General features: G+C 37.1%; 5 protein-coding genes across 5 annotated transcripts in view; 4 read left to right on the top strand and 1 right to left on the bottom strand.

Moving 5' to 3' along the window:
* The window catches only part of CBG12960, a gene marked incomplete at both ends in the record, with an annotated part of 5618 nt that extends 2463 nt beyond the window's left edge, over nt 1–3155 (top strand). Inside the window, 6 exon segments of the mRNA XM_045242195.1 lie at nt 948–967; nt 1015–1092; nt 1138–2296; nt 2342–2800; nt 2815–2954; nt 3002–3155. Coding sequence (XP_045095014.1) covers nt 948–967; nt 1015–1092; nt 1138–2296; nt 2342–2800; nt 2815–2954; nt 3002–3155 — 2010 coding nt within the window.
* A 298-nt stretch (nt 3156–3453) lies between these two features.
* Nucleotides 3454–4907, bottom strand: CBG12962 (the record flags this gene model as incomplete). The annotated part of the gene is made up of 5 exons (XM_002630478.1): nt 3454–3561; nt 3611–3769; nt 3822–4004; nt 4258–4776; nt 4821–4907. The coding sequence occupies 5 exons, from the start codon at nt 4905–4907 to the stop codon at nt 3454–3456; spliced, it is 1056 nt and encodes a 351-aa protein (XP_002630524.1).
* Nucleotides 4908–5466: 559 nt separating this feature from the next.
* On the top strand, nt 5467–12514 carry CBG12963 (the record flags this gene model as incomplete). Its single annotated transcript, XM_002630479.1, has 9 exons — nt 5467–5573; nt 5618–5709; nt 5756–5939; nt 8377–8480; nt 9005–9111; nt 10892–11008; nt 11057–11131; nt 12255–12340; nt 12385–12514. 9 exons carry the CDS (start codon nt 5467–5469, stop codon nt 12512–12514), a joined length of 1002 nt encoding a protein of 333 aa, XP_002630525.1.
* Nucleotides 12515–12873: 359 nt separating this feature from the next.
* Cbr-srh-39 lies at nt 12874–14920 on the top strand (the record flags this gene model as incomplete). Its single annotated transcript, XM_045242194.1, has 8 exons — nt 12874–13049; nt 13095–13240; nt 13467–13570; nt 13904–13977; nt 14028–14059; nt 14110–14336; nt 14395–14473; nt 14739–14920. The coding sequence occupies 8 exons, from the start codon at nt 12874–12876 to the stop codon at nt 14918–14920; spliced, it is 1020 nt and encodes a 339-aa protein (XP_045095015.1).
* Nucleotides 14921–15067: 147 nt separating this feature from the next.
* Nucleotides 15068–16609, top strand: CBG12965 (the record flags this gene model as incomplete). The annotated part of the gene is made up of 3 exons (XM_002630481.1): nt 15068–15433; nt 16052–16307; nt 16350–16609. 3 exons carry the CDS (start codon nt 15068–15070, stop codon nt 16607–16609), a joined length of 882 nt encoding a protein of 293 aa, XP_002630527.1.
* Between the last annotated feature and the right edge of the window lie 435 nt (nt 16610–17044).

Here is a 17044-nt window from a genome sequence, read left to right as displayed (position 1 = left end):
AATTTCCTGGAAAAAACCTGTCCAAAGCTGTCTTTGTTTTCCAGATTTCCAGTAACACTAAACTACTGTAGCACTCGTTTTGACTGTGTTTTTTCTGTTGATTCATGTCGATTTACGGCGGATTTTGAAGCGAAGGCCTCTGGAAAACAATGACAGCTTTGGACAGCGTTTTTCCAGGAAATTTCTACTGGAAATCAACTTTGAACGCGGCATCATGACTGGAACACCTCTAGTTTTTCGAAGTTGAGCTTAATAGGTTAATAGAATAAAAATCAAGATGAAGTAATAATTGAGCTTTTTTTCAATCTATGATATTCCCCTAAAACTCTTGGTTCTCACCTCTTTTTATCTTATCAACCCCGACGAACATGTCATAGTTCAAAAGATGTCTATTCGTTATCAACAAAAAACCCTATTAGTTCATTGCGACACAGTATCCTTTGCACTAGGGAGGAAGATCGAAAACTGATCTATCACATTCGATTCTTATCGCTTTTTCCATGTTTTGTGTGGAAAACCATAGGTATCTTTGGCGGAATCGGAACAAAAGAAAACGATGAGAAAGATTCCGAAAAACAACGGACAAGAAATTCGTATCAAGATTTCGCATAACAGAGATGAAGCATTGATAATAACGGGTTGCTTAGAACAAAAAGATGCTAGGAAGTGTTCAAAAATTCAAAAATATCTTATTTATTGCGAGCTGTTAAAAAAAAGAAAGTTTTGTACCAATTGAGACATGAAAAATCAGTAAAAAATAAATCAGAGTAAGACAAAGTACAATGACTGTTAGTTATGTCCCTCTTCTCTCTCTCTCTCTCCCGAGATTCATATCATGTCACATGATCCTGGAAGAGATGTACACTACTCCCCCTTATAATCCCGTTTTTTCTCCACCATCTTCTTCATTAGTCTTATTCTTCGTCCATCATAGACTCTTGTGAAAGATGGCTATTTTACGCGTAAAGTAGGTCTTACCGTTTCGATCAATACAATTCAAGTACTTTTTTTCAGTGGTATCGATAGCGGCGACGAGAATGCTGTGGTTACTGAGAAGCCGGTTTTTGAAACTAGTAAGAGTTGGTCTTTGAAGTGAGTTTTTTTTTAAATATTGCTCCTTTGAACTCAGATTTTTAGAAATTACGAGCTTCTTCACGAAAGGATCGAACGTCTGATCGAGGAGAAGACTCCATTCTTCTCCTTGGAATTCTTCCCACCACGTTTCGTGAATGGTGTTCCAAACTTCCTCGAACGTGTTGAGCGACTTTCAGAAGGAGGATCTGTCTTCGTTGACATGACTTGGCATATGGGAAGTGACCCTGCCAATATTGATAAGGTCACATCCTCTTCCTCGATTGCTGCATCCATGCTCGACTACTGTGGAGTGGATACCATGTTGCATATGACATGTGTCCAGTACAACAAGGCTGACACTTTGAAGCATCTCGAACAAGCCAAGGCGATGGGACTCAGAAGCATTCTTGCTCTCAGAGGAGATCTACCTCCAGGGGTGTGTTGCGGCATCGTTTCTAATTCATTTTTCATTTTCATGTTTCAGACTGAGCTCGAGGATACTAACCAATTCCGTGCTCTCGACATGATCCGTTGGATTCGTGAGGAATACGGAGACTACTTCTCCATTGGTTGCGCTGGATACCCACTCGGACATCCACAAGCCCCTTCGTACAAGGCTGATCTTCAGTATTTGAAAGCTAAATGCGATGCCGGAGCTAACTTTGTGATCACCCAACTGTTCTTCGAACCAGAGACTTTCGAGAAGTTTGTGGCTGATTGCCGTGAAATCGGAATCACCAAACCAATCATTCCTGGAATCATGCCAATCATGGGATACGAATCCATCAAGCGTATCGCTAAACTCTCCCAACTGGAAATTCCTGAGCACATTCTCGAAGATCTTGAGCCAATCAAGCATGATGACGACGCTGTTCAAAAGTATGGAACTGAGCGATGTATTGAAATGTGTAGACGTCTTCTCGATAACGGATCAGCTCCATCGATTCATTTATATACCATGAATCGTGAGGGAAGCATTCGTGAGATTCTAAAAGCTCTTGGATTGTGGAAGCTCGAAGGAGATCGTGTGTTCCCATGGAAAAATCGTTCTCAACATCCAATCAGATGTCTTGAAAGTGTTCGCCCAATCTACTGGAGCTTCCGTCCTCGCAGTTATATCACCAGAACTCGCGATTGGGATCAGTTCCCGAACGGAAGATGGGGAAACAGTTCTTCTCCAGCATTTGGTGACGTGAGCAGCTACTACTTGTCCAACTTAACAGTAAGTTTAACGAACACAAATAAGCTTTTACATAATATCCTTTAGACCCTTCGTAACGGTGACGATCGTCTCTCCATGTTTGGGGAAAATATCGAAAGTATCGAAGACGTCAAGCGTGTCTTCATCAACTACATCACCCAAACTCCAAACGTTTCCGGAAAGAAAGTTACTGTTCTTCCATGGACCGAGGCTGAAACTGGAGTTCAGCCAGAGACATCATTGATCAGCGAACAACTTGTTTGGTGCAACGAGAATGGAATTCTTACTGTGAACAGTCAACCGTCCGTCAATGGAGCGCCATCTACTGATCCACTCGTCGGATGGGGAAAACCAGGAGGATACTGCTATCAGAAAGCATATCTTGAGTGCTTCATGACTGCCGAACTTTCAGAAAAGTTGATTGATATCATTGAGAGAGAATATCCAGTTCGTGTTAACTACCACGCGATTGATAAGGATGTAAGCTATATTCTGAATTCACACGATTCAATGCAAATTTTCAGAGTTCTTTCGATAAGACCAACAGCGAAGAGACCACTCCAATTGCTGTCACATGGGGAGTCTTCCCAGGATCAGAAATAGCTCAGCCAACTGTAGTTGATCCACTTTCGTTCCGTGCTTGGAGAGATGAAGCTTATCAAATGTGGATGGCCCAATGGTATCATGATAATATACATTTTAAATCTAACTTCTTTTTTATTCCAGGGGAGATTTCTATCCAAAAGAATCCAAGTCATATGGAGTTATCAAATCAATTCATGACACATTCCGTCTTGTGACTCTTGTGGATAACGACTTCCAGAAACCATCCGTCCTCTTCGACGTTCTTCAGAAGGCTCTCGAACAACTCTATCAGTAAAAATCTTGATATTCATGTCATTGCAAGTCTGACTTAGTTTCGCTTATTCCACTTTGATATCCGCTTTCGTTGATGAAATCTACCTTTGGTTGAGTCCCTCCCCACCCCGTATTATTTGATACCAGTATTACTCCGCTTTTAGTTTTTTTTTTCGATCCCGATTCCAAATCGCCCCCACTTATTTATTTCTAGTTCCTGCTTGAGTAATAAAGAAAAAATATTTATAGCACCTCTTCAGGAAGAGAGAAAAAAAAGATTTTGAATCAAATTTGTTCGTTGAATACGGCTGAAGCGTCGGTCAAGTTGATTCGACTGGCTCTTGTTCTCCACCACTGGATTTCTCGAATTCGACATCAGCCAAATCAGTGGTTTGCTTCTCAGTTTTCGGAGGGCGGAGCATAGACTTCTGGAAAAATTCTTCACTGTAAAAAATTGATCTGAAATTGAAAGTATACCTCACGACATTGAGTTCCATCCAGACGATCAATTTGGGGAAGGAAGCGGAGAACTTTTCCACGATAAGTATCCGCCTGGGAGAACGGATTGTTATCCAGATAGACGCAATTGAGGTGAGGAAGTCGAACGAGTTCATCAAGAATGCTCCAATCGGAGAGCTGGAGAAATATTTATTCGATTGAAAACTGCAACCTATATATTTTTTCTAACCTGATTTCCTCTGGCCCAGAAGTCAGTAAGAGTGGTCAACTGATGAATATTCTCCACTTTTTCCAGACGATTTTGATTAAAGTCAAGGATTTCTAGTGGAAGATGTTCGTCGATTCCACAGACATACTTGATTCCATTTTGAGCCAGATAGATTTCTTTCAAGTTGGTCAGACCAGCAATATTCTGAATTCAAGTAAAAGGAATACAAAAATAAGGTATCCCAATTGAGTGCCACCCACACTGCCAATTTCGAGCCTATATATCATATTCCCTGCAGAAGATATCAAAAAGTGATCAACTGATAAAATATTTTTGATTGTATGATAAATATTTTACCAGTTGATCACTTTTTGATATCTTTCACAGGAATCGAGATATCTTGGCTCAAAGTTGAGGATTTGGGTGGCACTCTATCAGAATGTTTACAGTAATATACATCAACTACAGTAATCGCGTTGGCTGGAAGACTGAGCACTGTTAAATTCTTCAGATGATCCACATTTTCAATGATTTTAATCTGGTTGGCGCCAAGGAAAAGTCGATCCAATTTCAGATTATTCTCCAAATTCTCAATTTTGGCGATTCGATTATCACCCAACTCGAGATACTCCAACTCCGTCAACGTCTCCAATCCCTCGATTTTTGAGATCTTGTTATGAACAAAATAGAGCGTCTTCAGTTTTGTCAGCTTCTCGAGATTCTCGATTTTCAAGATTCGATTGAACGACAAATCCAGAATTTCCAAGTTGACAAGAGCATCCAAATTCTCGACTTTCTCAATTTGATTGTCATAGAATTCGAGATGGGTCAATGTCGTCAAACAATCCAGATTCTCAATCTTCTTGAGCAAATTCCAACGAAGAGAGAACTGCTCAACATGGGTGAGCCAGGAGTAGTCTCCGATTTCCTTCAATCGATGACGTGTCAAGTCGACTACTTTAGCATCAGTAGCGATCTGGATAAGATGGTAGTTTTTTGAATCGCTAGCATAAAAATCACCTCAACATATTCTACTTCTTCCGGTTCCACGACAATTTTTTCGTATTCTTTAACACCGTCTTCAGAGGTAACACTGGTGACGTTCATCTCTACGGATTCTTCAGGAGAAGAAGAGTCGATAGTACCTAGTGGAGCGAGGGCTAGGATCGAGGGACTAGGCAACTACGTGGTGTCGGCTGGCTGTCTAGTGACATGGTTTTGATATGTTCACGACTAAAACAATTTAAAACACGGCGTGAGACTTTTGAAAAGAGATTTCCGGAATGACTTTTTTTGAGTAAACGGAATCTGGAATACGGAATCCGGTATGAAACCATTCTCTCGGAATCTGCTATTCAAACATCTCCAGTGCTCAGAACAATTCTGAAGAAATACATGTGTTGCTTTATTTTTGCATTGTGAGTAGCGAAAGTTTTAAATAATTCTCGGAGAATTGTTACAGATTAACATATTTGATGAACATCTGGAAGTAAACAACTTTCTCGGAATCCGGACATCTTTAGCTCTTGTTCGTGTAGAATTCGATGCTCATCAAAAAACCAAAACGCTTATGCTAGTATCCATAGCAATGACTTCTGAATTATTTAGTTCTTTTGTGTTGTTATGTTTTCTAGAAATCTATTTTTCCCCATTTTCCCCTAGAAAAATGCCGCTCCCGTTTTCTGTAATTTCAACAACATCCGAAGATGTTCTAGAGGGAAACGATTCTGATGAAGAACACGAGACATTTGACATTAACTGGATATCAGCGAAGTTTTAGTTATTCACATACTTTCAAATCAAGTTCTTCTTTTCAGAAACTACTCATTTCCTCAGTCAATGGTTTTAGAACTTGAGGAAGAATCTCTAGTAAGTAGTGTAAAAATTACAGTTCACAAAGACTATCCTCGTAAGTTTTTCATTGTTTTATTCTGGACAATAGAATACATTTTCAGCATCATCACTGACAGTTTCTTTGGGAATTCCATCTAATCACTTTCGTAATTCTCGAGGAAAATCTTATAATGCAGATTATTCCGTTCGTCAGGAGCTCTCATTCAGAGACGATTTTCATGTGGAATATGGTCAGAGGCATCCGAAAGCAACGGTTTTTCTCAATTCACCAGCAAAATTTGTGAGGTGAATTACTACTTTTTGCAAAATTGAAAACGGCGCCCTGGCGGGCCTTCGCGGGTCCTACCATAGTTTCTTTTAGAATCAATATTCACGGACCAACTGAATCAGATATGATAGAACGCAACGAGTGCTACAAAATGGCACTATTTTGGAAATTGTATCTTGTCTATGAACAAAGTTATGAGCCATAAAGTGGAGGATTCGGGTAGGCCTGCTTTTTTTTCTGTCCATTTCGTCTGTAACTTTTTTCATAGACAAGTAGAGTTTATCAGAAATATCATTTTGTAGTCCTCGTCAAATTCTATCTTATCTAACTAAATTGGTCAAACATATTCATTCTAAAAAATCTTTGACAGGGCCTGCGACAACAAGTACAAGTATAATATTTTGTCCGAGCCTCAAAGTCAGTAAAGAACTCTGCTCCTTCCTTCCTGCAATATCCAAGAATGAAGCAAACAAATCCGATTTTTTTCTCCCAAAAAAGGGAAACATCATTTCAAATATATATCTGCACAAAAATCGTCGTCAATTCGTCAATTCAAAAGCAAATAATGGGTTCCTCTTCACCATGCTTCCTCTTCTTTTTTCCTCCTTTTTTTCAAAAACTCAGATGGCTGTTGGCACCGAATGTCCGTTGTGTTGACTTTACTTGAGAGTAGTAAGTAGGTCGGTGAGTTACTAAGAAAATGAGAAATAGATAGAGAAGGAAAAAAGAGACCAAACGGTGTCTGTGTACATGCGTCAAAACTGTTTAGTCACAGAGCACAAAATAACAAGAGTTTGTAGCCTACGTGTCTGTAACAGTGGATCTAGAAAGTTCTTTTCTCCTTCAGTAGTAGTCTCTGGGAATGCTCGACCAATCCCTATTCCTCCAGTCAACACTTTTCCATTCGCATTTCCTTTCTCTCTCCATAACAACCATCTTTATTATGTTTTCTTTATTTTTCCTGCTGTAGTCTCAGATTTCAAGTAAATGGAATATTCATAATCCCCCTCGTTCTCTTTTTCCCAAATTTTCTTGATTCGCATGAGTTCCTCTACATATACGTCTTTTTTTTCTTATTTTCAAGCATCTAATGGGGTTATTCAGGTGAGGCGAAAAACTCGGCAAAAACCTAAAAAATTTGAAAAAAAAATATTGTCTGAAATTCCAGCCAAATTTTCAAAGTGGATATTTTGACCACAGTTTCAATATGTTCCCTTTGATTTTCTCCAGTTTCCCCCCAAAGTTTCAGTCAGATTGCTTGATTCTCCAAGTTTTCGCCTAGTTTTTTACCGTTTTTTTGCCTCACCTGAATAACTCCATAACAAGAAAACCTTGTTTTTAAGTTGTCTGGCTGATTGACATAAACCAACAATACAGGATAAAATAAAGTTTTTCAGAGTCTATCTCTCCGTTTTTAAATATTGCTTAAGAAACTTCTAAAGTGCTGAAATCTCAGTTTCAGTACCAAAAAATCTGTTTTATTCATTTCAAAATCGGCAATTTGGGAAAATTATCCCACCCCGAAGGGTAGGCAACTTTTTGAACTTTCAAAAAAAAATTTTTGAGAAAAATGTTTAAATGTTGAATTTCGCATCGTTTTAAGTGTATCAAAATGTTTAAAGTTCTAAAACCTCCTAGGAGAAATATCACTTGCAAAAATTTCCGGTTTTGTTCTGAAAAAAGATATTTTTTGGTACTGAAGCTGAAATTTCAGTATTTTCGAAGTTTCTTAAGCAGATTTTGAAAATGAATTTGAAAGTTCTGAAAGATGCTCTTTCACCTTGTATACTGTAAAACCTGTAATATAAGGGCCCCCACACTGTCAAGTTTGAGCTAATTCAGGTACCTAAGAAAGATTTCAAAAATGTGTCAACTGATAGAACACTTCTGATATTATGATAAACAATTTATCAGATGATAGTTTTTTGATATTTTTCACAGAAGCCGAGATAAACTGACTCGAACTTCAAAGGTAAGGGGGGGGGCTTTCTATTAGAGGTTTTACGGTAGTTGGTTTATGTCAATCAGTCGAAAATCTTAAAAGGTTCATTTTTAAGATTTGCTACAAGTTATTTTTACTCTGTTTCTAGAAAAAGTTCTTGCCCTCATTTTCAGTGTATTTCAGCCTTGTGTACACGAAGAACGACTATATCAGCGTCTTCTTCTTCTTGAAGATTGTAGTTCCGATTAGATAAATTATTATGTAGATAGCAGAAACTCATTACACAAGATATTCTAGCTATACTCTCCATTTCTTTCAGCTAATTATTTTCTTTCCTTTTTTTCCAGAACCGAATTTTAATAAAAAAAATTCTCCGGAATTTCGAGTGGATTCACATGACTTCTATGTATGTCAAAAAAAGCTCCCATTTCCTATTCTCAATTTTCCATGAATTTCAATTGAAGCCCCGATTTCCGCTCACTTATTTGAATTGAAAAGTTTGGAAAAAAACCCGATCCCTTCTACTTTTTCAGAATATCTATCCACGGTTTTTCGGATTCTGACGTCAATCACCACCGTCAAGTGTCAATTCTCTCTGTTGTTATTTGTGGAGCAGGTCAGTCATTTCCTTTTTAATTTTCTCTGAAATGTGACATATGAATTTTCATGAAAAGCCATAATCAATGCCATATTCAATGATGGCACTGAAAAAATATATGTCTCCCATGCCCAAAGCGCTCATTGTTCATGCGAAGATTGAAAAAGTCAAAGTTCGGTGTCATCCCATAAAGCCCGAGAATATTTTGTTTCTTCTATGCCATTTTTTGATATTTTTTCTCTATAAAAACATTGGAGAATCCATCCTTTTCCCCTTCAAGAAATGTCAATTTTGGCTCGTTTTCTATCATATTTTCATCCGAAAAAAGCTAAAAGAATTCTGAAAATGGAGTCGGAAACTAAGAGAACAATTGGAGTTTTTGAGCTTTTGGATCATTTGAAAGAGGCGGATCAGGAGAAGAAAAGTAAGATAAGATGATTCAATATTGAAAAAAAGTGTCACACACTAATTACCGATCTAGAGATCTTTTCCCCGGGTTTTCAATTTCACTGTCCGAATGACCTTTCCCCCGAAAATTGCAGGTGAAATACTGCCATTCGACAGAAATTTCAAGGACGAACCAAAGCAGAAAGCGATGAGTTACGTAGAACTCGATAGAGGAATTCTGTTGCCATTGAAGGCAAAACCGGTCAGTTTTAAATTCATAACTTTTTTTGTTTCTCTTGTGCGTAGTTTGAAAACTATTCGAGATTTTTTTTCTTTTTTCAATCGAATTAAAAAAAATTAGAAGGAAAGAGAGAGAGAGAGAGTGGAAAAACCAATCGTGTGGAAGAAGCAAGTGTAATTGGCTCACTGAGCAACATGTGCTCTTTTTCCTGGACAATCAATCGAGATGGCGTCGTTCTCAAGAGTCAATGGGTTGAGAAATTTATTTGCTTTTTTTATCTCAAAATCCTCCTTCATCTGCTCTTTCGGAAAGCTTTTTCTTCTGAGTCTGGGGAGCAGCAAAAAATTTTCCAAGGATTTTTCTGGATTATTGTTTTGGTACATAATCGGAGCTGTGGAAAATAAACATGCAAATAATTCCGAGGGTGACTTGAAGATTTTGTACCCCTAAGTTGCATTGTAGCCCAATAATCTTAATTTTTGTACCCTCCAATTTATTTGCCAAATAAACGGCCTATGGCGTTTCCATACAATTTTTTCACCTTAAAATTTTTTTTCCGAGTTTTTTTGGGGGAAAAAAGTATTCTGACATGCACTATTATTTACCGTATTTCCTCTAATGGAAGCCCATCCAAACCGTTAATGTTGAGCTCAATTTTTACTGTAACATCTCGATTACTCGATTATCTCGATTACTGTAACAGGTAACAAAATTTTGTCAACTGGTAAATTATTTATCGTCATGTCATCAAAATTTCATCAGTTGGTAAATGTTTGATATCATCCTTAAGAATCGAGATGATTGAGCTTAAAATTGACTGGTTGGGTGGGCACATATTAGAGAAAATACGGTAAATCAGTAAAATTTTTTTTGCTCAATCTTTTGAGTTATATTTTAAACACCTTCCGTTCTGAAAATTCTCAGAAGAATAGTTCTTTGTTAGCTTCTACTAAAATAAATACAAATTTTCGTCAAACCTGATACGTCTTACTTGTTATTAAACCTTCAGTTTTCTTTCCAATTTACTCGTCAAAATGAAACCAAAATAAGCGGAGAAAACTAGAAGAAGTAGCAGGTGTTCCTGAGGGGGGAAAAGCCTTTTTTTACATTCGTCACCAGCACCTCCTCTTCTCCCCCAAATACGTATTTATTATTTGGTTAGTCACCTTCTCCTGACGCTGTTGGTATACTACTCTTCTCTTTTCCCTTCTATTTCTCTTCATCCGCAATTTTATTAAAACATATGTATAACCAAAATGTGTTTAGTACATTTCTGGGAGTCTGGAGGATTATGAATTCTAGTATTATTGAAGGTCGTTTTCTAAGTTATTAGGAGCATCATCCTGTAATATCTAAAATAATCTTCTATATTTCTCCTTCTTATTTTCAATATAAAAACAGCGTATAATCATCATAAACAAAATAAACATGGATTGGCAGATCTTTCTATTTGCTCTTTTCTCTTCTTATTTCTATTTGCTATTGGAGAGTCAGTTGAACTGCCGCCAATACTACTCAACAATAGACTTTTTAGTTTCTCATATGACTTCTTCGGAACGTTCGTATTTCATAACAAGGTTACTATTTCTACCAGAAAATTCTAGTTCTACCAGATCAGCGTGACTGGAAACATGGAGTTGTCCATTGTGTTCAGGGTATTAGGGTATTGGTGACTATTCATCACCCTCTTCCTATTCAAATTCTTTTTTCTTCTTTTTCTCTTTCTTGTTGAGATCCAAGAAAACATTGTTACTTCATGCTCCGATGCACATCGCCATTGTTTTGAACATTTTTTTTTCAGAAAATGCGAGAACCCAAGACAATCGTTGGACTTTATGATACAGATTCTGAAGATGAGGAGATTTTATTTTCGAAAGAAATGCTGAACAGATTACGGAAGAAAGAAGCTGTTATGAAGGTATGTGTTTTTTTTACTCAAAAATAATTAAGTTTGTTTTCACTTCAGAATCCACAATTACCGTCAACATCTGCAATTACCGAGGCAATTACAGTCGACACAAATAGTGAAAAGTCAGCACCGGTACGTGGTATTTTGTGTTTGGAAAGGAATTGATATTCCGTAAAACCTGTAATAGAAGGTCCCTAGCTGGTTTGGACCAATTTATCTCGGTTTCTGTTAAAAAAATTAAAAATCTTTCAACTGATAAACTGTTTATCATAATATAACATGCATTTTATCAGTTGACAAATTTTCGTTTTCTTGAATAGGAGCCAAGAAAAATTAGCTCAAACTTAACAAAATGGATGCCCTTCTATTATAGGTTTTACGGTATTCCGTTTATTACCAAGTTGGATAACACCAGCAAAACCGAAAAACAACAACAAAAAAACATAATTGCAACAGGCCGGGGCAGCCTATTTTTCTGAATTTTCTTGACCAGGTCTGGGTTCCCAGCAATTTTTCACTTTCAGAACATTTTTGGGATAAAAAATACTTTTACAAAATCGGAGTATTGTTTGAAAAGAACATTTGGAAATTTTCTGAAAATTCAGTTTTTTTTAATGTTAAAAAAACCTGAGCCCACCGGGCCGAGCCCCTATTTTTTTTGATTACCGAGTTAAATTTGGTTTCAAAGGCTAATGAACCGAAAACTTTGAACTCAGAGAACACTTTCTTATCAGAAATATCTTCAAAATCTCATATTTTCCAGGAATCGTCATCGTCATCTTCCTCGAAACCCCAGTCATCTGTATCCCCACCGCTGTCGGACAGGTAGCCATGGATTGAATCGATTGCCCAGCATCATCCTATCATTCTTCTTTATCATTTCTTACCCCTGTATCATGTTTTTGTTCTTTTCCAAACTGATTCCATTGATTTATTCAGTTCAATTTTTTCCCAATTCATATATATTCCACCCACATCACTCGCCTCGTCACAAATTCTTGGTTTTTCTATGTACTCGTTCGCCCCCTTTCTAGTCATGTGCAAAAAAAGGCCAAATAATGAAGATGAACACCGTGAAAAAGAAGTGAAATGGGCAGATGTGCAAACAACAAACAAAACAATTTTAAGGTCGAAAAAACAGATATTGGATGAGATTCTGGGTATTGACGAGAAGGGAAATAAACGGAAACCGAGAAAAGAGGTTCGAATTTTTTCCGGAAAAGTATCGAATTTCAAGTTTCATAATAATTTCCAGGTGTACTTTGGATCGAGAATGTCAGAATTCAACAACATGTTGAGGCTTCTTGAAAGAAAAAGGGAGGAATCGATTTGGGAAGAAAAGTACGACATTTTCAGATTTTTCTCACTAGAGTTTGAATTTTCAGATACGCTCAAGCTTCTGCAATGGATGAAAGTGTCAAAGATCTAAAAGCAAGAGAGGCGGGACTCCGAGAGCTAATAATAGAAAGAGAGGATGCATTGAAGGGGAAGGATCTGATAGCAGCTCAACGGTAATTTGGAGAATTCAGAGAACTGAAAATATTTTTAGAATATTTTTCACTTTTTAGAAGCAAAGACCGCTTTGAAAAAAATATGAGTGATGCTCTCCACCTGCCAACAATTCGTGGATTTCTTAGTGATGACGAGGTACTTGACACAGGAAATTTGCTAGAAAAATTTGAAGAATTTCAGTTGAAACGCTTGAAAATCATATGATAATTGTGTGGAGCCTACGCATAAACCAAGAAAAAGTATCGCCTGACTTCCTCTGATTCCCTTTCTGCTAAAACTCATCTATTAAAACCTACAAACTTCGGTCACGAATTCTACGAAATTCATAAATCTTCCCTTTCTATTTAGTTCTCAAAATCCCCATGTCTTGCAGCCAGGAAATATCTTTTCTGGAGAATCCTACAGTATTCCGAAATCTTTGTTTTGGTCTCACAGCTCTAGAAGTAATAATTACTAGTTATTCTATGTATCTCTTACTTTTTCATGCTCCTCAACAGATGAAAGAAATGAAATGGTACCTTCTGAATTTGTCTTTATGGTAACGTTGAATACAAATTTTTTGAAGCACAATAAAATATTTTAGGACGAGATCAATGGATTTAATGTATTCTTTACTGGTGGTTCCTTATTTTTTCATTCCAACTCTCGTTGTTCTTCCAGTTGGAGTATTTAGTTTGATCGGTGTCCGAACGGAAATACAGCTTGTCATGCTAGTTTTGATTATTTCTGGTTTGTTTGTCCCTTGAAAATCAGAGCTGTGGAAAAGAAAAGCCGGTGGCCGAGGCTGCAGCTCCCACAACGACAACTACCATAACCTGAAAATGTTTTCTTCCGGAGTCATTTTCTCGACTTTCACTGTTTTTCGTCAAGCTTTATGTTATTTTTCCCAGAAAAATTGACCTAAAATGTACGAAAATCGACAAAATAAATATCCTGAAGATGATAGTATTTTTAGGTTACGGTAGTTTTCGTTGTGGGACCTTCGGCCACGGCCTACGGTGTTTCTCTTCCACAGCTCCGGTTTTTTCTGTATCAGAACATTACATTATACATGCAACGGTCCAGACCGGGTCGGCCTTCTTTTTCAGAATTTTTAAAGAAATGTTTCTGCCGGCTTGGGTGTCCAGAAAAACTTTTCTCCTGTCTTTTCAAAACATTTTCGGGGTAAACAGAAATAATCTACGATGTTTCTGTCAAGTAAAAACGTTCCAAGATGAGAGTGTTATTAAAGAAATTTTTTTATTAAAAAGTTAAAAAGGAATTCTGAAATTTCGAAACTTTTTTTCAAGTTTGGGAAACCCGAGCCCGCCAGGCCTTGATTTTTCAATTATACAGGAAATATGGAATTTTACAAGTTTAGGTCTCGGATCTGCCGTCGTGATGATTTTTGAGAATCGTTTCAATGCTATATCTCCGCCTCACTTTCGATTTAAAATCCATAGAAGACGAGCATATCATTCAATTATGTTTGTAGTCAGTTTTTGTCTACTAATATCCTCTTTTCTGAAACTTGAAGATCAGAAAACTGCAAAGCAATATTATTCCGAGGTTTATTCCCAAATCAAGATCATTAAAAAAACAATAAAAAAATATTTCAGTACTTCTGTGTCCGATTCCTCAATTCTTCACAACTGCATTCTCATTTAAACCAGTTTTAGTTCCACTTCTTATCTCAACTGTTCTTCTATTTTCTTTATTAATATTAATACAAGTTATCACATTTGCATTTCTCAGTTTTTATTTTCTCTTTTCTCTCGAGAAGAGCAAAATGTCCCAAGCTACTCGGAACTTACAAAAGAAATTCTTTCTCACTGCGTGGTTACAGGTGAAAAAGTTTTTTTAGAAAGCTAGGAAATGTGATAACTCGAAAATGTGAATTTCAGATTTTGACCCATCTTGCTGTTATCGTAATTCCCATGGGATATACATTTTTCTCATTTTTATTGAGATACCGGAATCAGAGTTAGTTTCGAACAAACACCGTAAAACCTGTAATAGAAGGGCCCCTTAACTTTAACTTTAATCCAATTTATCTCGATTCATGTGAAAGATATGAAACTGTGTTCAACTGATGAATTGATTATCATAATATCAAAAACATTTTCCCAGTTGACACATTTTTTATTTCTCGCATAGGAGCCGAGAAAAATCCGCTCTAACTTGACCGCGTGGGTGCCCTTCTATTACAGGTTTTATTGTAAATGTTTCACAAAATGTTCTTTTTCAGTTCTTGTTAATCTGTCTACTATCATCATCACACTTCATGGAATAATCACTTCTATATCCTCAATTGCTATCAACCGTCCATTCCGGAATCATGTCAAGTCTTGGCTCTGTCCAAAAAGATTAAGAAACCGAAGAAGTAGCACTAATTTAAATGTGTTGACTGTTTCTTCTAGTTGGTTTTAAACTTCTATTTTTCTGATGCAAATTGAATGGTTTCTATAAAGTTTGCAGTTTTATTTGTTTCTCACCACCGTAATCTTTTATCATAAATCGAATTATCGCACTATAAAAATTCTCCTCTCGCCGAGTCTTGTTCCATCTTCAGCGGAGATGCGTCTTCTTCTCCCGCTTCTTCTCCTTTTTGCTTCCACGTCAGCTTTCAATTCATTCGAATTCGATTATGATATCCCTACTGATTACTTCGGACCAAAACGTCATCTGATCGAGAGTGTTGGGAGGACCCCATCGGAACGAGGGGATCCGGATCCAAATACTGCTGGACAGATGAACCTACGATTTAAGGAAGATGTTTTTGGAGTTTTAAATTCAAGAAGTCGTGCTCATTTTGATGACCTCGCTCAGTATTTCCATCCGAAAATCCAAATTCATGTGTGTTTCGTTCCCGGAAGAGCTCTGAAAAAGAATGAACTTTGGGCTGTTATGGCTTATCTATCATTATTTTATCAGAAATTACATGTAAGTTTAGGAGAGTAGAACAAAATTAGTTTATACAAATTAAGGATGTCGAAATAACCAATCAGTTGAATGAAAAGCAGTACGTTCTGGGACTCACAAGAGCCAATGGAAGAAGTTGACCACTTTCTGGAGAGAGTTCGAGCCAAGTGAATGCGAATTATTGAGAGTTTGAACCGAAATTCCATTTTGCAGGCTTATTCATGGATTGTTTTTACCGTATGGCGTAGAAGAAAAATTGAAAGATTTTGAAGATTTTGGTGACTGGATCACAGAAGATGCACAAATTGTTGTTTGTGATGAGCCAAAAATGAATAAAGGTGATTTTAATTCAATTCAATAAATTTCTTGTTCAGACGAATTCATCAGATACATGGCTGATAGGTATAGCGGGATTCGTTTGTACTCGGTAACAATTATTATTTCCTTTTTAAGAGGTTTTGAAATGTTTGGTTTTAGAACAATACATACACCCACCAGAAGTTTAACCAGCACTTTGAGATTTATTTTTCCACTACTTGGGAAGCTCAGAACACTACCAAATTCATGGATACGTATGTATTCCGAGTCAAGAAGGCAACAAAATGTATGAAAATTCTGGTGAATAAAAAATATTTTTAGGAAGAGCAATGGGTACCATATATGAATCAAGGATTCAGTTTTTGGAAGATCTATTGGGTGACAAAGAAATGTACTAGGGATGTGACACAGCATATAGCTCTCTTGGATGGTGCAACTATCCTCGGCGAAGTAAATAAACGATTCTGTGGTATGATTAATGGAGAAAATTGGGATGTTTATCAATCGTTCTTGGATCTTTTTGAAAAAAGCGACACACAATGGGGAACTTGTGCTGGATCAAAAAGGCAAACCTATGGTAAAATTGAAGCGATGATAGAAGAAATCATTTGATTTTCAGACCATATTCGTGGGCACATGGAAAAGGTGGCTACTCGGTATGCAAAGTGTACGGTATATGTGAGGATCCGGAATTTGGTGGCTGCGGACTTTTCGACAACTTTTCTGGTGAGCAGAGCAACGGAAGTTCAGGAGCAAGAGGAATTGGATGTGGGATTTGCTGGATTCAAAGACAAAAAAGGACTGTGGCAAATGAATCGGATGTACTTTGAGTGTGATGAGACCAAAAAGAAGAAGAAGAGAATGATTCTTGACTTGTGATAAAATGAAAATGTTATTTGCATTGGTTTCTGATTTTTAAAAAAAAATATAATCTAATTTTGTGGATTCCATGTTTGTTTCATGAATGATTTCGGATAAAGATTTAAAAATCCGTTAAATGTACCATAAATGTACCATGTACCTGTAATTAAATGGCTCCCGAACTGTCAACTTCTCGTGTGCTGTAAATCAGGTGTAAAAGTGATTAAGTGGAAAAGTTAATAAAAATATTTTCAAAATTTAAAATTTTTTTCAAAAATCCTCCTACAGTAACCGAGGCGAAGGAGGTCCTCCGACTGCTAACCAAAATATTATATTACGGTCCAGTCTTGTTTCCTTTCTTGGTTTATCGCATCTACCGTATCTAGAAACTTTTCTTTTTGCTAGAGTACCCAATCAATAAGAAACTTCGGTCTAGGCCACGTGTTCCTTCCG

The sequence above is a fragment of the Caenorhabditis briggsae genome (genome assembly GCF_000004555.2).
Source record: "Caenorhabditis briggsae complete genome, chrII, whole genome shotgun sequence".
In the NCBI taxonomy this organism is placed as follows: Eukaryota; Metazoa; Nematoda; class Chromadorea; order Rhabditida; family Rhabditidae; genus Caenorhabditis; species Caenorhabditis briggsae.
The sequence above is the reverse complement of the archived record's forward strand: the minus strand, read 5'-3'. Positions and strand labels throughout refer to the sequence as shown.